The sequence below is a fragment of the Aphidius gifuensis genome, linkage group LG2 (assembly GCF_014905175.1).
Source record: "Aphidius gifuensis isolate YNYX2018 linkage group LG2, ASM1490517v1, whole genome shotgun sequence".
NCBI classification, from domain to species: Eukaryota; Metazoa; Arthropoda; class Insecta; order Hymenoptera; family Braconidae; genus Aphidius; species Aphidius gifuensis.
Window position 1 is genome coordinate 29,821,219 of NC_057789.1, and position 22,303 is coordinate 29,843,521.

Genomic DNA, 22,303 nt, shown 5'->3' on the forward strand with positions numbered 1-22,303 from the left:
GTCGTCGTAGAATCGTATAAATCCACCCTCTACCCCCTTTTGACCATTTCAAAAATTATAATTTTTTTTCCTCAATTAGCTTAGGTCATAGACAATTTAATAAAAAAAAAATTATGTGGATAGCTCAACTCTATCATAGTTAAAAAAATTATTTAGCCAATAACCCTTGAATTTGTTCTCTTTAAATACGATGTAACTTATTCCAGAGGGTTGTTTTTTTATATCTGTGACTTTTTTGGGGTATATTAATACTTAATTATTATACTTAATCATGATGGGAATTTTTTGAGAGTAGCTGAAGACAGTTTCTATTTGCTAAAATAAATTTAAAAAGTTTCTACTGATGCCTTTTCGCTTAGGAGAATTAAAAAAAAAACCACAAAATTATTATTACCTCTAAATTATTGAATTTTATTTTTTATTTATACTTTTTTTTTTTTGATTAAATATGTACCAACTAATTGATATTTACATTCGTACATTTAATTAAAACAATAATACAAGTCGTGTATAATTCACCCGTCAAAATCATATATTATGCATTTTTATTTTCTTGAATTATTAATTAAATATTTATTAAATAAACAAGTAACTAATAATATCATTATCATTATCCTTATTTTTCCATTAGAAAATCATATAAATTTATAATAATAATAAACTACGAATAAAAAATAATATCAATAAACAAAAAACAAACAAACAAATATTTATCACGAAGAAATGTACAAAGTGAAGGTAAAAAAATATGAATATGACTATTTAAATGCAACTCTTTGGCATTTATACATACAATGCTCAACAAATGAGGAAATACTTGATAAACTTGAACATTTTTTTATAACTTAAAAGTAAGGTACAATAGTGGCTTTTAATTTAATTTTAACTAATTGATTCAAGTATATATATTAATCAAATTCTACATATAGATGAGTCTTTGTGCAAGTAGAATATTTTGTTTTTTTTCAGTTCTAATAATCAAACGTGCTTGCATACGTTATTGTTAGCTTAAAAACTATTTATTTAATATAATGATGAAAATAATTCTGGAAGTACTTGAAGTGAAGTTGTTGATCACGTTGTCGTCGCTTCATCTCTGTATCATCCAAAAAAAAAAAAAAATTAATAAGCATTATTTTAATCCAGATAAAATAATACAAATTTTATCAAATTAAAAATACAAATTAATTTAATTAATTATCACATGCGCATGCAATTTTATATTGTGTTATTTTTCAAGTGTTAAATTTACTATTGTTTGTGATTAGTTAATTAATTAACGTGCAATTATTATTGTAAAAAAAAAACAGAGTTTTAAACAAAGGTAAATTATACACACTCGTTAGAAAAAACATTTTTTTTTTTCTTGTTTTTTAATTTGAAGACATTTTAATTATTTATTGCCATTATTAGCATTCAATTAGATTAATATTTATTATTATTGTTTATATTTTAATCTAGATTATAATTTTTATTTTACAGATTTATATACAAGGACTTTTCTACTACGATACTAAATTTTATTTGTTTTTTTTTTTATAATTTTTGTTTGTTGAATAATTTATCATTATTTCACTTTCATTTTTTTTTTTTTTTATTATTATTTCACCTGTATATTATTTATAACTTTATTATGTTTGTAAAAATTTATAGAATTTTTTTTAAATACTTAGTAAATGGTAGACTTCATTTTTATTAATTTTTATTAATTTTTTAAATTAAATAAATAACCAGTTTTTACGATAAAAGAAAATTTTTTTAGTGCTTTAAATATGCTACGTTAAATTATTAATTGTTTATTTAATTTCTTTTTGATTATCATTCATTAGAATATTTTTTTTTATTCAAAAAATTCAACTACAAATAGTACAGTGAAAAAAAAAAAACGAAAATTGAATATATTATTTAAACTGCAATAATATTTTCAGTGAAATCTTTAATTATTTTTGTTTTGTTTATTAATTTTTCTCACTGAAGCATTTTATTTCGTTTCGAATTGGTATATAAATCTATTTATTTATTTAATTGTGGGGCATTTTAGAATGAGCCTTATCATTTTAATTGAATATTTGTATTTTTTTCTTCTTTTTGATAAAACTAGATAATACTGCAACGAATGTTTATAAATAATTATTTATAAAATACTAAATTATTTATACCACTTAGATAAATATAATTTATAACCAAAATTATCATTTTTTTTTATTCCAGGCCGTTGTATAATTTAAAAAAAAAAACATTCGAGGTATAAATTTATATTTGTTTCAATGGAATTATTTTTGAACATCCTCCATTATCAATTTCTGAGCATTTTAAATTAACCCATTGTTTATATTGAATTATTATTATTTTTAAAAAATCCTACTAATTTTTTTTTATTATTTATAATTTTTTACTCTAGATATATCTCTTATGATAATAAAATTTAACTTTTTTTTTTAACAATTTTTCGATTATTTTGTTTATAACTTGATACAGAAATTTTTTTTTAATAAAATACAAATTGGAAGAAAACATTTTAGACAGATTTTATCGAAAAATCTACAAAAAAAAAATTTTTTGTTTAAATTAATAAATAAAAATAAATTTAAAAGACTGTGAATATAAATATTTTTTTTTGGCATTCAGAAAATTTTGTCAATTACCTTTAGTAGTGAAAAAAAAAAAATTAATTAAAATTAAAAATTAAAACAATTATTCAATAAATGAAATGTAAGTTTTTTTTTTTCTTATTTTTGTTTTTCTATGTTTTATAAATAAATGTAGAAAAAAGATGATCGAGCTAGACACCTCGTCTAATTGACACCTCTAGTAGGTAATTAAAAAAATTAAATAACTGACATATAAAAAAAACTGCCAGATTATATTTAAATTTCGAGCAAAGTTCAGGTTTTAATAATGAATTTGTTTCTCCTCCTTCACCTGACTATTTTCCATTAATAAAAAAATAAATAAAACAACCTGAACTATAAATTAAAAATTCGTTGATATTATATTAACATTAACAACAAAAACTCTAAACTTATATTCTAATTTTTCATTTTGTTTTATCAAAAAAAATATGAAAAAGATAAATTAAATGAATTAACATTTAAAAACAATTATGACACATACGAGTTAATAAAATAAAGTGTGTTAACAATACAAAGTAAATAAGCCAGTACATTTTCCAGTTAAAATTAATAAATTAATTACATAAATATTACATGAAAATAATAATTATTTAAACATAAATAAACAAGTAAGTATAAAAAAATTTTTTCTTTTAAATTAATAAATATACAGAGACCAGCACCAAAGTCATAAATTTTCAAAATAAAAATTAACAATAACCACGAAATTACTGCTGTTATTGTTAATAATAATTTTTCGTTTTTTAATTTAAAATTAATACATGAAAATTAGAGAGCTATTTGGTCAACCACGATGAAATAATATTATCTAAATATTTAAAATTTTGGTTGCAATAATTATTAATATATATTTAATCGAAAAAAAAAAATGTAAATTATATTTCGGCATGTTAGTAAGCGTATAAACAATTAGAAAAAAAATTAATATTAAATATTAATTGATTCTTTTTGTATTTATACGCTATAAAAAAATAAATTAAATAAATTAAATAACACACGCCGAAATAACTCCCATGACACGTCAACCAATATCACCACCACCATAATCTTGACCATTTAATAAATTACGATTATATATTGCAGCCCTGTAACTATACCTATTTGATGCTGGACGATCTGGTACTGGTGGTGGTACAACACCAACATCAGAATTTAATACACCACCAACAACACCACCACTGCTTTCATCAACTTCACCAATTGAACTTTCAACAAGTGATGGTTCAATTTCAGTAAATGCCAATCTCGAACGTAGCAAATAGCTATAAGTTTTGTATCTTTTCAACTGTAACAGAAATAACAACAAATAAAATTAATAATTTGTTAACAAATATATAAAGAATAATAATAATATGAAAAGAATCACAACCTCGTATTGAAGATAGACGTCTTTTTCTTTGTAATTTTGTATTGTCAAAGATTTGGCACCACGTTCTGGTGGATGACGACGATGTTCATCAAGTTCTGCTTCTAATCTTGTTACTTTTTCTTCTTGGTCCCTCAATTGTTCTCTCTAATTAATAATAATAATTAATAAAAATTACAAATTAATTAGCTAAAATTGTAATATTACTTACAGGTGAAAATTTAGTATGACTGCAGGGTAATAAAGGTCGTTGAAATTTACGTTGTGAACCTACTGCACCAGCAAGTGGCTGACATGAAAAACTAGCACATACAAAATTAATTGTGTCAATCCAGGATTGTAATTCCTTTGAGTCACTTGTTTGAAATAAATATTCAGCTTGATCAGCTGTTTGTAATCTAAATACATGTTGTTTTTTAGTATAATCTGATGCTTTGGTTGCAAGTGCATGATGAATTCTTATGGCATTATGTAAACTGTCATTACGAAAACCATGTTCATCTTTGTGTAAATATAATACTAATTCTCTTAATGTACAATAATACATTTTCCAACTACGTTTACCAAATGGTGCTGTAAATAATAATTAAATAAAATTAATTAATAAATTTAAAAAAAAGATAATAAAACAATTAACTAACTTTTTTTTCCATTTGAATCGTAGCAACATTTTCTCATAACATATCCTTTTTTAAATTCCGTTGCACCACTTGCATTTGGTACATGAAGGAATGGATTACATGTTTCAACTAAAGCTGGACCATCACCTGGATTATTTATCTGAGAGCCTGTTTCATCACCCTCGTCGTCTCTATTGTATAAAAAAATAAAAATAATTAGCATTAATTTTAAATAATTAATTAGATTTATTTAATTATATAAATTCAAAAAAAAATATTACAGTGCCCATTCCAATGGATAAGATTTAATAGCTGTATAAAGTTGTTTAAGAACATCACGTGGAAAATTATCACCGTCATTAAGTTCTGATAAATTTTCAATAAATTCTGAGCATGACATTTTTCTACCAATATTTTGACCATGAAGATCAGTATTTAGTAACATTATCGCACATGTTAATGTATGAACAGCATCTAAAAAAATTTATATATAATTAATTAATTAAAATATATCAAAAAATTGATAGTTAATATAATAATTACCTTGTGAATTAAAAGAGCCAGGATTACAATCAATGTATCTCTTTGAAAAATGTACAAGAACACGTTCTCTTTCTTGTGTTTCACCAGTCAATGAAAATTGAGCTAAAAATTTTCTCAATGCAACATCCAACGTGTCTCTTTCAAAATTAAAATATCTCAAGTATTCTTCAGCAACAGCACGTGAAAAATCATTACTAAAAAAGAAGACAGATATTAATATAATATAAATTTAATTAATTTAATAGTAATATATGTAAGTTTAATTACTTTTTACTTAGATGACGTGAAACATCAGATTTTTTAAAACCATCCAATGAATATAAACGTTTAGCAAGTCTAACAGCTGATGGTAAATCAACAGCTTTTGGACTATAATGAAAACTGTGTAGACTCTCAATGTCACTCTCTTCATCAGCTGATTGAGGTGGTGATTGACCAGTTTGTTGTTTCTGTTCATCGTATGAAGCAACATTAACTAATTCTTTTTCATCCTCGTATTCCTTTAATTCCTAATATGATTTATGAACATTTGGAAAAACAACAAAGGATCAAAAACTAATGGATTTTATTTATTTAAATTTATACTTGGACAAATTTTGGATTTAAAAAAAAAGAATAGAGTTTTTATGACAATGATAATGATAAATTATTATTGAAATAATAAAACTTACAAATGATCCAGATCTTTGTTCACCAAAACTTCTTCTTCTATGACCTCTTGGTGAATTTGAATTTCTAGCAGCAGCACAATTTTCTTTATCAGGTCCTTTAACTTGTATAACAATTTTATGTTCACCACTACCATCTGGACTGTATGATGTTTTTTTTTTAATTTTTCTTTGTGGTGGTTCACTTGCTAATATTGTTGAATCACTATCACTTGGATCACTAACCATCATAATATCTCTTGAGCTTAATATATCCATTGTTTCTTCATCATTATAATCTGGACTAGACATATTACTAATAGCTTCTGATTGACTACAATCACCATTATTTATTGAATGACAATTTATTAAATTATTACCAATTGTTGTTGAATTATTATTACTATTATTTTGTTGTTGTTGTTGTTGCTGTTGATATTGTTGTTTATTATTATTATCATTATATTGATTTGTTTGTGTATGACCATTTGTTGATAATGTATATCTACGTGATCCAGAATTTGATGACATAACTGATGATGATACAGATGTTGGTGATGCTGGTGATAATGAATTATGTGGACTTGTTTCTTCAATTGATGATGTTGAACTTGTTGATTGTGATGAACTACCATTATGACAATATGATGTACGTTCATTTATTTGTAATGATGTTGATGTTACTGGTGCATTATATGTCCATACAATACGTTCACTTGATATACCCTGACTACTATCTGGTCTTGTATCTAACAATGTATTTAAACTTGATGTAACATCATCATCAATATCAATATCAACTGTACTCATTGATGGATCTTTTTGAAATTGTAAATGATCCTCAGATCTTGATGTACGTACAAAATTACTTGAATAACCAAAATTTTTAATATTTATATTTTTATCATTAATATTTGTTGTTATATTATCATGTTTAATACCACCAACTGGTGATGTATTTGCTGAATTTGAACAACCACTTAATACTGTATTTTTATATCCACGATTATTTAACATTTCGTTTGGACTTGTTGGTACTGAATTATGATGATGACGATGATTATGATTGTGATTATGATTATTATTATTATTATTGTTATTATTGTTATAATTATTGTTATTGTTGTTGCTATTATTATGACGATTTGTATAGTGATTATTGTAACGTAATGAATCAACTTTTTTTTGATATTTTGGTAGAAAACCAGTGCTTTGTTGTGTACGTGATAAATTTAACATTAAATCACCAGTCATCATGTATGCTTCAAATCTGTAAAATTAATATTATTGTTAATATAATTATTATTTTAATAATATTATCAAATTAATTACCTTGGTGTATTTTTTGGTCGAGGAAATTTATCACCAGACAAAGGCTCCCATTGTTCACGTTCTTCTTCTTTAAAACTATCAACTGATGGCAATAATGTATCAAATTCAGATGAACCAGATGCATCAGTTGTATATGAACCATTACTTTTTTTTTTTTTATATTTATTTATATCGTCAGTTATATTATTATCATTTAATTTTTTATTATTTCTATCGTCGTAATTATTTATTTCATTATTATCTCCTATTTGTTGACAATTTGATGTTGAATTTCCTGGTGCTAAGAGTCTTTGTACATGTGCTTTTATCGCTGGATCTGTAATTAAAAAATAATTATTATTCAACGAGGAAATTCAATGAGGCTTGTTTATTTATTTTTTTAACATGAAAGTTTGTGTGTTGAATTTTAAATAAATACAAGATTTTTAAAAAAAAATTAATTGCCATTTTTGGTGCTCAACAAATATGGTGATAACATTGATAAAAATAATAGCTAAATTTTCAATAAATACTTGTGTTGAAAATCTCAATTAGAAATAGAAAAAAAAAAAAAAAATCCACGCCCTTTTGTTAGCAAACAACAAAAAAAATTTATTAATAAAAATTCTAAATGCGATATTTAAAATAAAGAAAATTCAATGACCTAATTTTAATTTTTACAAATTAAAAACTCAAAGTGTCTGTGTCTTGTTGACATATTTATATTTCCACTCTTTTTTTTTCATAAGAAATAATTTATTTTTTTTGTTATTAAATTTATTAACTATAAAATTATAAGCAACTTTTTTACCTAAGGATATATCAATCAACTTAAAACAGCAACATGATTATTTTCACATTTAATAAAATATATTTTTAACTTGTTTTTTTTTTTTGTTTTATGTGCACAAACATGTTGCTCGACTGCTTCCACTCTATTGACTCATTCATTCTAAATTACAGAATGTTACTTACAAATATTAACACATAAATATTTCACATACATACATCAATTCATCATACACAATATATATACATTTACAACAAATCAAACTTGACCGGTTAAATATCCAAATGAATCTTATCAATTTTAATTTTTCCCCCTCAACTACTATTTTTTCATTTTTTTATTTTTTATCATCAATTTTTTAATTCTGTCTTTATCACTTCCCACGTGTTATTTGAACTTGTGTTATTTTTATACAGATAGTTTATTATTCTCACATGTTTTATCAATAAAAAAACAGCTAAATTATCATTTTTTAAATGTAAAATTATTATAAATAATAAATTAATAAATTAAATTAATCAAAGTATTTTTTTCTTTGAATTTAATTTAATTTAATTATTGTATTTTTTTGATTGATAATAATTATTGAATCAGAGAAAAAAATTTTTAGATTGATTTATTTATTAATTGACTCGGAATTGAAAATATAAAATTAATATAGAAATAATAGAAATTTAATTAAGAGAAATTTGATTTTTTGATGGATTATATTACTTACCCTTTTTTAATTTGAGAGTAACTGGATCCGATGATAATCGAAGACGTCTAAGCACTAAAAAATAAAAATATTTAAAATTATTTTTCTTTATTTTATGAATTTTATGAATTGTTAATAATTTTAAAAATCTTGTTGCTAGCTTGGAAAATTAATTAATGATAGAGATGGAAAAAAAATATAAAAAACAATTATTTGTTGATATAAATTTTGATTTTTTGATGCAAAAAGTGAGGATGTACTTTGATTTTTCACATCTGAATTGTGAGCACTGTGTAAGCACACCCACCGGTGGTAATGAAAGTCGAGAGTTGTATGTTAGGTCAGGATAAGGTCGATTCAATGCGCGTGCGTTTTATATATCCTCGCCCAAAAATCAACCCATGAAAATTTTAAGGGTTGTCGAAAATTAACTAACACAAGTAATAATTCAATTTATCAAATATCAAAAATCAACGACTAAAAATTACGAGGGTTTTTATTAATAAACTAAATCTCAAATGAAAATTGTATTTAGCTTTATATCAAATTATAGCAATTAATTCAACTAATTTTAAGGGTTGTCAAAATTAAATTAACACTTGAAATATTATTTAATTACTCGAATTTTCATTCAAATAAATAAATAAATTAAAAACATTAAGAAAAATGTATTTAGCTTTTTTTTTAATTAGAAAAATTTATTTATTTGTTTAAATAGGTAATTTTATTTTTTTTAAACTTACAAACACGATTTTCTTCAGTATCATTTAATGATATTTCAAGAATCATTTCCAACATTTTCATTTTACAAGAGTTATTTAATTTAAAAATAAAAAAAATAAATTAACAAACTAGTCGATTAAATTCCAAACAACATGATGTAAATTTTATTTTTATAAATAAATTATCTACAATTAATATTATTATTTTTCTATCATGGTTATAAAAACAAAGCTGTTTTATAATTTTTAAAAATAAAACACAATCATTATCATAAAAAATCTAACGTTAAAACAAGAAAATAAATTAAAAAAAAAAAAACTTTATAAACTTAGCAATGACTAATTAATCATAAAAAAAAAAAATAGATAATTTTCCAAGACTGAGTGCTCATCAAGATAAATTAAAATTAAAATAAATTAATCAACTTTGACTGTTAAAATTTTACAATACCATAAAAATATAATTAATCATTTAAATATCTTCAATTTCACATTATCAAAAAATTAAATTAAAAAAATAATTACATATATCATTAAAATCATTTAAAAATAAATGAATTTTCTCACCTTCTTTAGTGCTAAGTCTGTTGACATCAACATCATTTATTTTTAGAATAACATCTCCAGCTTCAACCTAAAAAGAAAAAACCCCAAAAAATTAAAATTTAAAAATATCAAAAATTATTTTAAATAACAATCATACTGATAAATCTATTAGGTCATATTTTTTTTTTTTTTAAATAGTATACTATTGTCTAGTGTATCAATGCACATTTATTGTATTTATGCAGTTGATTTTGTTGAAAAGTATGACAGCTTGTAGCAATGCAGCCTTTAATAAAAAAAAAAAAAAGGAAAAAAAATATTACAATTAAAAATAAGCCTATTTATGTATTATATTTATATAGGTGTAAATTTATTTATTGTGTGTGACAACATACACACTACGATATGGAAAGAAAAAAAAAATGAAAATTATACAAAGGAGGAAATGAGAGACAAGCCTTTCGACCCACGTTTTACGTTATGCATTGCAGTTACATGTGGTTTACTTTGGATGCTTCATAATAAATGGAACATGTACACGCATATTATTTTTATTTTTTTCATTGTTATTATTATCATATTGTTATTATGTTCATGAACAATATTGTTATGTAGATGATAGTATTTTAAAAATAAAAATAGACATCATATCACTCACAGTGTATTTGTAAAGTGAAATATTGTCTTTGTGATTTTAATCAATTGTAAAGTTATTTATCATCATTTTGTGTATACAATTTATAGAAATATATTCAACATTTTGTTTATAATAATTGTGTCATTTATTATCGTGATTTTATTAATTTTATTTAGATTTTAAGGTCAAGTGTTTAATTATTTTAAAAATAAAAAAAATTTCGAATTTATATTTGACGTTTTTTATTTAAATTGTTTGGTTTGAATTTCTTTGGAATTATTATAATTTAGATTAATGGCAAGTGTGTTTATAAAGACATAAAAATTTTTTTTTTGTTTAAAAATTGACGAGCCGAAAAATTGTTTGTATTGTCACGCGTATCAGTGACAATAAATTATTATTTTGTCATGTGTAATCATAAACTGGAACACCCTAAAAAAATAATACTATGTAATTTGTATTTAAAAAATTATTATGTTTAAGTTTCAAGATTATTTAAAAGATAAAATAAAAATAAAAGGCGTTTGCCTAAAGTCTTTTCATAAATTAAATAAATTTTTTTCCATATAAAAAAGACAATACATATTTGCATCGCTTTATTCTAGAGGCTTTTTATTTGTTCAGTCATTTGTTAAATGAATTAAATGTCGAAATAATTGAAAATAAATTGTAAACTTTTAGGGTAATTTTATTTAGGTGTCGTTTTAAATTATAGAAGCATAATTTTATGAAATTTTTGTTTAGAAATAATTTTTTAACAATGATAACTTTTGAAATAGAAATTAATTTTTTAAACTTTCAAGACAACTTGGCTAGTAAATAAAAAAAAATATAAATAAACAATTAAATAACAAAAATTAATTAAAAAATAATCTTAATTATTTTAAGAAAATATTTATTTACCTCATCAGTAAGTTTTGAATATTTGACATAATTAAATTTATCATTTGAAAAATAATTGAAAGGACAACAATAACACCAGCACTTTTTAAAAAATTCAAAAACAGCCATTTAATTTATTTATTATATAATGAATTAAAAAAAAAAATTATTTATTCATTTGCTATAATTACTATCCTATTTAAAAATTAAAAGTCACATAAAATTTCAATGATAAATAAACAACAAGTGTTATTTAAAAATACACATAAAAAATAAATAAAAAAAATAAAAATATTTTTTTTTTTACACCAGTTAAACAGTCCACAATAACTGTACTGTTTTTTTTTTTTTTTAAATTTTTTTTTTCGTTTTTTAACTGTCGAAAAGCCAGTTGCCCAGATTACTATTTTTAAAACTGACATTGACATTGTTTTTGATTTAATAAAAACCCAATACCCAAAGACTTGATAAATTTTAAATTTTATTTTCAAAAATATATAATAATTATTTATAAAAAACAAAATTATTTTCTACCATTTTTTTTTTGTTTTTTAAATAAAAAAAATAATAGGTATATCAACAAAAATTCAATTCGATTATTTGAATTTAAAAACAAGCAGCTATTTTCACGTCTGCTTTGTGATTCGTCTAAAATTTATAACTAAAATTTAACTATATAAATTACCAGATACAAAATGTCAACAAGTGCGCATGCGTTATTCCGACACAAATAAAAAAAATAATAATAATAAAACATAGAAAGGATAGAACGCATATGGATTCGTCATAGTTGGTCGAATTAACGCACGTGGAAAAAATAAAAAAAACAATATCTCGACATAAAAAAAACAAATAAATAAATTAATAATATTAAACAACAAATTTCATTGTATTATACTAATCAAAATTAACAGTTAATAAGTGTCAATAAATTAATAAAAAATCAAGAAGAAAAACAACAAGAAGACACACACAAAAGAAAGAAAAAAAAATCAACAATGGAGAATTTAGAACAGTATTTTGCTTGTATGGGAACAACAGATAAAAAAGATTTAATATCACAATTGCAATCATTGCTTGTACAAAAACAATTGGATGATACAACAGCAACATTTTTTCTTGACATGAATAACTGGTAATTAACATCATGAATAAGCATTTTTTATTTCCATTTGTAAATGTATTATTTCTTTCTGAAAAACATAACCTAACTTTCTTGTTATTTTATGACTTTGTCATTGACAATGACACTAATATTTTTTTGTAAATATATTTATTATTAGGAATCTTCAAGCAGCAATATGTAGTTATCTTGATTTTGAAAAATCAAATAATATACCTTCAATGTTATTAATTTGTGATTGTACAATTGGCGAGGGTGAAGCTGTATCACCAAATACAAATTTTTCGAAATCATGGAGAGTTAAAAATTCTGGTAATGAACCATGGCCAGAAGGTATATGTTTATTACAAACTGATGGTGCTAATATGGGACCATGTAGACGTATTGATGTACCATCAATTAGTCCAAATGAAATCATTGAATTAAGTGTTACATTAACAAGTCCAAATGACGTTGGAGTTTATCATAGTCAATGGAGAATGATGACTGCTAGTGGTTCATATTTTGGTGGTAAATATATTTATTTATTAAATATAACAATATTGATTTTCAATAATAAATTATTCATTTATATTTTAATTATTAATTACAGATGCCATTTGGGTTATTGTCACTGTCAGTGAAACTGGTACACTTGCTGTAACACAACAATTACACAGGTTAAGTACAACTGATGTACAAATGTCCTAGTCTAATCATTAAAAAAAAATTTATTAAAAAAACTAAATATATTTTTTTATAAATTATTATTAATACTTTAAATATTTTGATATACCTCCAATTTTATAAGAAAAAAAAAAAAACTTAATGAATGATAAAAAAAAAAAAAAATAGTTGTTGATATTTAAATTATAATTTTTAGCTATTTTTTTTTTTTTTTTGTTTATTTTATATCTAATGAAAATCTTAATTTACTATTTAATTATCAAAATGTTATTTATGTTAAATTAGAAAAAAACAAATAAATAAAATTATTAGATAGATTAAATTTTGTTTCTTGCGAAATAAACAAATTATTGTATATGATTTGCTGTGATATTTTTGTGTGGCGTTAACAATGACATGTAACATGCAATGTAGCATTGACAAAAGGCTGTAAGCGTCACGCAGCAGTTAACTCAGCACCAGCATAACAAATTGTTATGATGTTGTTGAGTTAAATACAGAATAAACGTTTGGTCTCGTGTGAATTCATCGAAAGATATTTCACCAGGTATATGTTTGTATGCATTGAGAGGTCACTGGCTTTATTTATCAACACACAAACACAAATATTAAACACACATTTTTATACACTGTTTATTTATTTTCATGTGTTTTAATTTTGTCATGATAATAATCTCATTCAATTTGTTTATCTATTATTTTATTTTCTCATCCTATTTTTGTTTTTTATTTTTAATATTTTAATGTGTGTTGTTACATGAGAGACAGTAGCTGGAAAATTACAGGTTCAATTGATTCATCGCACGAGCTATTATTTCTTATTTTTTTTTGTTTAAAAATTGTTTTTTTTTTTATTATTATTTTTGATGAGATAGCTAGCATTCATTGACGATGAGGTAATCGAAATTAAAATTGACTGTTTGTCTAGACTTTGAGATATATTTTTCCTTATTGCTAATGTTTTTTTTTTTTTTTTAAATAAATTTATTGTTTATCTTGATGAATAAATAAAAATATAAATTTATTTAATTAATTTTTTTCTATTTCTTATTTGTTTATAAACAGGTAGAAATTTTTGTCAGTTTGTTTTTCAATATTAAGATGGAAATAAATTTTCTTTCATTGGTTATAAATTTGTTGGTATTATTGGATAAAAAAAATTCGAAAAATATTATGTTATCATATAAAATCCCAGTTGGGTATGAATTCAATCGTAAAAATAAAATCGAGTTGAATATTTCAATTTTATTTATTTAATCAAAAATAAATTAAATATGAATTTTCAATGAAAATCAATTGGAAAATATATTTTTCTATATACTCAGGGGTTGATATGTAAATTGATTAAATAAATTATTATTATTATTTATTTTGTTTATAAATTTAGTAGACAATAAAAAAAAAAAAATTTCAACTTTTTATGTTGAAAGTTTCTACTGGAATTAAAGAACAATGAATGAATAAAAAAAAAAAAATTTAATTGTTATTAAAATGAGCATTAAATGCGATTTTCAAGAATATAATATAATCATCATTTTCATTAAGCTCGTATTTTAAATTTTAATATAACCAAGTGCTAATACATTTAATTTTCATAAATGTATATTTTTTTTAAATAATTTTTTTAGTTTTACCATCATTTTTTTTTAAATTACTTTTTTCTTATATTTTTAAAAGAAACATTCTCGTTATTTTTCAAGTTTTCTCAAACTTTTAATCATGAAAAAACTGTTTGGTGTATTTTTTTTTCTAAAAAAAAAAAAAAAAAGTATATTCTTGTGTTTGGCGCGTTGTATCTTATCTGTTGTTCAGACATTTCCCCACAAACGAAATAATACATATATAAATTTTAAAAAAATTGCAATTAGTCATTAGTTAAATTGAAAACTAAATAAAAAAAAATTTTAGCCATTTAATATTATATTTTAAACACAAATGAAATAGAATAAATTCTGTTGAAGTTTTTTATTAATTTCAATGTTTTTTTGATCGTTAAACATGATGTAAAATTTAAATATGTATATATAAAATGAAAAATTAGTCATTATCAGATATCATAAATATTTAATAAAATGAAAATCATCATGGGATAAATTTTCTACCCTCCAAGTGCGTCATTGAACTCCTGACCCGTAAAATATCAGGTCGATAAATGTAGAAACTCTCAGAGAGTTACTTGCCAGATACACACACACACACACACACACACATACATATATATATATATTTTTAAAATGCCCAGGATAACAACCCTTATTACTGTATCTATATATATTCCACCTTCTTCTTCCTCTTGATCCACTTTATTTTATATTTTTATATTTTTTTTTGATTCACCTCTCTGCATACATTTTAACCTGACACACACGTTCATAAAATTTTTTCTTTTTTTTTCCTTACAACGTTGAATTAATGATTATGTCATTAAATTTTATCATCCATATGATATTCAAATTGTCGTTAATAATTTTTTATGATTTTAAAAATTTTTATTACACAAAAGTTTGCATAATATATTTTTTTTTTTTTTTAGAAAAATTTCATAAAAAATAAAATTCAAATTTTTTTTTTTTTGTTTTTTATTATTTAAATTTTAATGAGTTATTTTTTTATTTTAAATATATAATTTATAATTTATATTCTCAAGGGCTTTTTTATTTTTTATCTTGTAATTAATTAAATTTAATTAAAAATTATTTCATTTAATTATTTCAATATATTTAAAAGTGAAAAGATTTTTTTTTTATTTAATTTTCTCTTATGTTTATCGTTAAAATAAAAAAATAATATGTGGATTTTTCTAACTAATCTGCATTTCAAACGTCATTTAGATGTTTAAATATAGTAAAGATTTTTTTTTCTTTTTCATTTTAATGTGATGAAAGACCTTGAGGAATTATTGTAAATCTCACGAGACGTTGATTTAATTTGTCGTAACTTTCTCTCGTAAATTTTTCAAATATTTTGAATCAGATTTTAAAAAATCGATGGAATACAGAAAAATTATTAAGTTTTTTATTTTTTATTTTAAAAAATGTTGTAAGATGCTTTTTATTTTTTCTTGAATAAAAATTTTGATGTATTCAGAATTTTTATTTTTAAATTTACATCAACTCGTGATTTTATGTAGAATTTTGAGAATAAAAAAAACTTGCAATCACTTGAATAATTTATCGACAATTCTTGATAATATTTAAAATATTTTCCGTCAAATTTTCGTGTAAATTCTTCTTTGCATTCAGTCGCAGCGGAAAAATTTCAAAGTTGCAAAAAAAAAAAAACGCGACAATTGGCTTGCAGTTTGTTAATTTTTTTCTCAATAAAAAAAAAATATCTAGCGGAATTTAAATGCTCCAATCTTTTCAATATTGTTTCTAGTTTATTCTGTTAAAATTTCAAGAAAATTCTTCGTCTCGTTTGGCTAAAAAAAAATCAACAGCGAAAATGTAAAATCCAAATACGCGACTCTTCCAGGATTATAAATTGTTTCCTTCATATTTTAACAATAATTGCTTTAAAATTTTTTCATCATAATATTTAAACGATAAAGTTTATTTCATTATCTTGCCGAGACAAAATACCCAGTTAAAATAAATCTACCACTAACATAAAAAAATGTCTTCACTAAATTTTTTATCATCTCCAAAATATTCCAGATAAATTCAGTCAAAAAAATATTGCAATAAAACACACCCCAACCCTTGTTTTGAAGACCAATTTTTCCATTTCAAAAAATAAACAAAAAACAGGGTTATTCACCCTCTAATAAAATATTTTTACATTTTCCATCTGATGCTTTGTTTTTCTGCAGTGTATTTCCACAAAAATATAAATTTCATTTTGCCCCAAATTGATAATATAAAATTGTATTTAAATAAAATAATAAAATTTATATAATAAAAATAGACAATAATAAAAGCAAAAAAATACCAGTAAAACATAATGAAAATATTTTTCTATAAAAATAATACAATGAGATAAAGAAAATAATATTTTTAGAAATAACAAAATGAGTATTAATAATTCTTTTTTTTATTTTTATAAATAATATAACAATGTCTCTTTGAGAGGCTTGTAAAATCACTTTATTTTAAATCTTTGCATAATGTATAAAAATAAATAAATAAATAAAAATTCGATATGTCTATACGCACAATTAAACAAGTTGCATAAAAGTATATTGTTATGTATCATATTTCTTTGACACGCATTTTGAAATACAATATATTTGTCTTTGAAAATTGAAAAAAATATTTTGCATCAATAGTAATATCAAATTATAAGTTGATTGATATATTTTCATTAATTTTAATCAAGTTAATAATATTTATTTGATCCAAAAAAATTTATTCAATTTACTACAACTTTCTAAAATTCTTTTAATTTATTTTTTTACTCAAATATTTAGTAAATTAATTTGATTAAATTAATTAATTAATTTCTAGATCATTTTACGTTATTGATTTGATAATAAAATAGAAAGAAATTATGACAAAACAAGTATGAAATAAAATTGTGCCAAAAAAAAATTCTCAAGTTTTTAAATAATAAAAAAAATTTTTTTTTAAATGGATGGCCACAAATTACCTGCAAAGTGCACTTGTAAATTTTTTTTTGCATGCATTCATACGAGACTTTAAAACTCAGCATATACTTATTTTTTTTTTATTTATATTTTTATTATTTATTATGAGGGAAAGTATAGCTTCAAAATTAATGAGATTGTCCCTTTCACATTTTTTTAAAAAATAATTATTATAATGCTATTTATATAGTTTAAATTTTTAAAATAATTTATGTTTATTATAAAAATTTATAAAGTCAAAATATTTGTATGTTATTTCAATAATTGTTTATGAATATTTTATGGTCTAACAGATTTATCGAAAAGTTTGAAAAAATAAAATTTTGTTACTTGTAAATATTGTACTAACGTGGTTTTATTTATAGTCGATATTTTTAAAAATATCTTTTGATATTGGCAGTAAAAATTTGTGATGCTTTCGATGCACATTTTTTTAATATACAAAAATATTTGGGACATGGATGGTTTTTACGTTTATAAAATTTACCAAGTGTTCCATAAATATAACCAAGTCAACATTTTATTTTATAGCACTTGAAATAGTAAGATAAAAAAATCCTCTTAAAAATCTAAAGGGTGAGCTAAGTGTATTTGATAATTTCTTAATTTTTTTTCTTGTTTAAAAAATGAAATAAAAAATAAGCAAACGTTTTTATCGATTAAACAGGAAGACTACTTTTCTCTCACTCAATTTGTTAATTCAAAAAAAAATACAAATTCAATATTAACATAAAAAAATTATTATAAAGAAAAATGTTTATAATTTTTCGATTATTCAATAATATAAAAAATGATAAAATTTAATTTTTTATTTGTATGCAAAGTGTGTTTAAGTTAATCCACTCTTGACACCGGAAGTCTCAATGTATATGTGACTAATCATTTTAATATATTCATCTATTATATAAAAAAATAATAACAATAGCAATAATGTTATTATAAAAACACTATGAGAATCAACAATGACCTATTCGTGATAAAAAATTATTTCCCCGGATGATTTTGTAATTAAAAATAATCCAGGAAAATATTTCCATGACTAATAAATAATTAAATAAATAATTCAAAAAATTAATGCTCTAAGAAAACTTGAATAAATAAATCCTTTAATTTTAATAATCATAAAGAAATATTTCCATCGAAAATGGATAAAATATTTCGAAATATTTCGATTGAATTATTTGATATTTAATTTGTCGAAATAACCAGGTTAATTATTAATGATGAGATAAAATAATAAAAAAATTATATCAGGATGAAATTCATCAATGGCATTTGCGGTGATAGTTTATATTATTATTACATAAGACATTGGGGTTACTGAGTGGATATTAATTTGAATGGGGGAAAATGATTGACACAATAACCTTGATGTTCATTGGTGCTCTTTCCGGATGAATTGCAGCATTAATCAAAAGTCATTATCATTATTATAACGTCAGGGAAAATAATATAAACCATAAAAATATATATACTAATTTAATAAAAAGTATTTAAATGTAATTGCATTTTCCCGCAGTATTTTTTTTAGACAATATATAATGCGCTGAGCTAGTTTTATATTATTAATTTATATTCATGTCAATTTATTTCTATAGCTTTTTTTTTAATGTCAATTAAATTATCGATATACATTGTAGCATGATAAAAAGACGTTAAACAAATAGTGAAGTGCAACTTGACCACAAATACTTTTTAATTAATGATCCTTGAAAATTAAAAAAAAAAAAAATTCTTTTTTATTTTGTAATTTATGCAGTGATAATAATAATTTGACAGTTAATTTTTTATAATAAAATGATTTATATTTTTCATGAAAGTAAATATATTTTATTGATAAAAATAATAAACTTTTTTTTTTAATTTATATGGTGCATATGAGAGAGGAATTTAAATATAGAAATAAGAGAAGCTGAATTGAGTATATGAAGAGAAAAAAGTGGGCCGAACTCGTATATTTTCAGTGACATTTATTTTATTTTTTTTCTTTTTGCCTTTTCAACACTCTCAGTGAATATGTAAATTTTAAAAGATCAAGTCCTTGTCGTTTTTTTTTAATTGCAACAGTATTATTATTTTTTTTTTTTTGATTATCCAGTGGAGAGTGTATTTAACTAAGTCGACTCAGATTACACAGATACAGAGGAAAAAAAAAAAAAAAAAATTGTAAATTCCATTGGCTATTTAAAGATAACAATGAAAATTCGAAATTTTTTTAAAAAATATTAATAAATTCTATATTAATAAAATAATTAATAAAAATTATTTTTTTTTAAATAAAAATTTTGTTTTTTAAATATTTTTTAAAGCAAAAAAAATTAAAATAAATAAAACTGTGTTCAATTTGAGAGTGTCTAAAATATGTCACCCTAATAAAAAAAAAAAAAAAAAGAAATACCAATGACCATGTTACCATTGCAATTTGCAACCCTCCTATTGGAAGTTTAGTGACCGAGTTGAATGTCCTTGATATCGACAAACCCCTTCTGTTATTTTAACAACTTTTTATTTATGTTATATATTTTTTTTGAAATTCGCAAACACATGTCGGCCTAAATATTATCATTATTATTATTTTAATTATATTTTATAAATATTTATTTGACTGTACATGTATGTTTATCATGTATATTTTTAATTAACAATAATAATATTTATAAATAATCTATTCAATGTATTTGTAGACAAAAATGAGTCGAAATTTCATCTCAATTAATTGAATTATTATTGTATTTTATTTTCGTGTTAACTAAATTTTTAAATAACAAATTAAATTAGATTTTGTTAATTTGAAAGTAAATAATTTTAAATTCCCAAATTAATTTATCAAATTATTAGTGAATCATGTGCATAAAAATATAAACAAAAAAAAAATGATACGAAAATGTTGCGCACATCAGGGAGTGACCGACCAAAATAAAAAAAAAAAAAAAACAACTCAAAAATAAAATAAATAAACAATGTTATTATGTAAACAAATAAACAAATAAATAAACAATATTATTATGTAAATAAATAAACATAAATATTATAATAACAATATTTACAATTGCATTTAAAATAATAACGAAATAAAAAAAAGTTTTTTTTTTGTTTGTTTTGAATAAATTGATAGTATATTATTTTGATTAGTTGATAATAATGGATATTATTTAGACTGACCTTTTCACATTCAGCAGCAGGTGAATTTTCAACAATATCATAAATAACGTGTGGTAAACCATCAGTACCAAGCAATGAAAATCCAAAACCCGTGGTGTCGCTTCTTCTAGTGAGCGTGACCAAGAGCTCCTCAGCCATGTTTTTCACACCACAATAAACATCGATCCTTGTTAAGGGCTTAATTCCAAATATATCAACACAAAATTATTAACAATTTATAAATAATCACTTGTAACAATACAATTATCAACCACAATTTAATTAATAACTTTTAAAGACAAAAAAAATTTATAATAAAACTTTTTTTTTTTTTTTTTAATATTTTTTTTCCAATCACAATATGATTCACACACTCAATTTAATTTATCCACTCAAATTAATTTACACATCTAATTTCAACGATCATGACATGAAAAAAAAATTAAAACAAATTTATATATTTTATTATTTAAACAACACTTCAAACACTTGGTCGATCCTCGAATTTTTTTTCTCTACAATTTTAAAAATTTACTCCAAAAATACAATTGAAAATTAATTATTTTTAATACGAAAATTATATATTTCGATATATATTTTTTTTTTTATTTTTTTTTATCAACTTGGAATGTGTGTATTCTCTTTGGGTTTTTCAGGATAAATAAAAAAAAAAACAATTCTACGCGTCCCCTTTCTCTCTCTGATTATTTATTTTTCTCTGTCTTTTTGCCTTGCTCCTTAAGGTTGATGTTTTTTATTTTAATTTTTTTTTATGGCCTTCTTTTTTCTCTCTCTTTACTGATTATATTATTTTGTAATTTTTTTTTTTTTTTAATCAGACGCTAAATTACCCCTCCAGTTATCGAAAAAAAAAAAAAAAAAGAGGCAACCGTCAAAACTCACCGAAACACAAAAATTTTTCACACAAATTTTCAATCATTAATGTTTTGTTTATATTTTTTTAAATAAAAAAATTATTAGATTTATTTTGTTGTTAATAATTTTATCAATTTATTTGTTTATTATTTTGTTTTTTAAGGGCTGATTAATTTACCCCTTCGCGCAACAATACGCGCGCAATTGATAAATGTCGTTGGTGTTGTATATATTTTGCACAATTTTTTTTGTTAAAAAAAAAAACCAAAAAATGTTGGGATAAAAATGATGATGATGATAATGTTAAGCAATATTGAGCAGTATTAAAATACGTTGTGACCACCTTGTTAGACACACCAACACACTTTGACTTGCTTGGTGTCTCAAATCTGCTCCAATCTATCCAACAATATAACATCAACTATTCGACAGTCGACAGTCGACACCACTTGCACACACACAATAATGTTTATTTATTATTATTGTTATTATTTACCGGCTTAATTTATTTTTAGACA

At 22.2% G+C, this 22,303-nt stretch overlaps 2 protein-coding genes across 3 annotated transcripts; one reads left to right on the plus strand and one right to left on the minus strand.

The window, feature by feature from the left end:
- Nucleotides 1-409: 409 nt before the first annotated feature.
- LOC122850237 (PH and SEC7 domain-containing protein-like) lies at nt 410-22,218 on the minus strand. Of its 2 annotated transcripts, XM_044149352.1 has the most exons (13): nt 20,931-22,218; nt 9,897-9,963; nt 8,629-8,682; nt 7,142-7,457; nt 5,834-7,079; nt 5,430-5,671; nt 5,163-5,356; nt 4,901-5,093; nt 4,641-4,810; nt 4,211-4,572; nt 4,003-4,146; nt 3,731-3,918; nt 718-1,096 (listed from the first exon to the last, which is right to left on the minus strand). In XM_044149352.1, the coding sequence occupies exons 1-13, from the start codon at nt 21,066-21,068 to the stop codon at nt 1,075-1,077; spliced, it is 3,336 nt and encodes a 1,111-aa protein (XP_044005287.1). In that variant the 5' UTR covers nt 21,069-22,218; the 3' UTR covers nt 718-1,074. The 2 variants fall into 2 exon arrangements, with proteins under 2 accessions (XP_044005286.1, XP_044005287.1); XM_044149351.1 differs by having other exon boundaries at nt 410-3,918.
- Nucleotides 12,163-14,658, plus strand: LOC122850298 (protein ILRUN). Its single transcript, XM_044149459.1, has 3 exons — nt 12,163-12,529; nt 12,678-13,027; nt 13,110-14,658. The coding sequence occupies exons 1-3, from the start codon at nt 12,393-12,395 to the stop codon at nt 13,205-13,207; spliced, it is 585 nt and encodes a 194-aa protein (XP_044005394.1). The 5' UTR covers nt 12,163-12,392; the 3' UTR covers nt 13,208-14,658.
- Nucleotides 22,219-22,303: the final 85 nt, after the last annotated feature.

Excerpts from the sequence above, each read along its gene's own strand:
- LOC122850298 (XM_044149459.1), top strand. The coding sequence starts at position 12,393 with ATGGAGAATTTAGAACAGTATTTTGCTTGTATGGGAACAACAGATAAA. Across the intron at positions 12,530-12,677 it reads TTTCTTGACATGAATAACTG|GAATCTTCAAGCAGCAATAT; the intron begins GTAATTAACATC and ends ATTTATTATTAG. Across the intron at positions 13,028-13,109 it reads TAGTGGTTCATATTTTGGTG|ATGCCATTTGGGTTATTGTC; the intron begins GTAAATATATTT and ends TATTAATTACAG.
- LOC122850237 (XM_044149351.1), bottom strand. The coding sequence starts at position 21,068 with ATGGCTGAGGAGCTCTTGGTCACGCTCACTAGAAGAAGCGACACCACG. Across the intron at positions 7,458-8,628 it reads TACTCTCAAATTAAAAAAGG|ATCCAGCGATAAAAGCACAT; the intron begins GTAAGTAATATA and ends TTTTAATTACAG. Across the intron at positions 5,357-5,429 it reads TCACGTCATCTAAGTAAAAA|TAATGATTTTTCACGTGCTG; the intron begins GTAATTAAACTT and ends CTTCTTTTTTAG.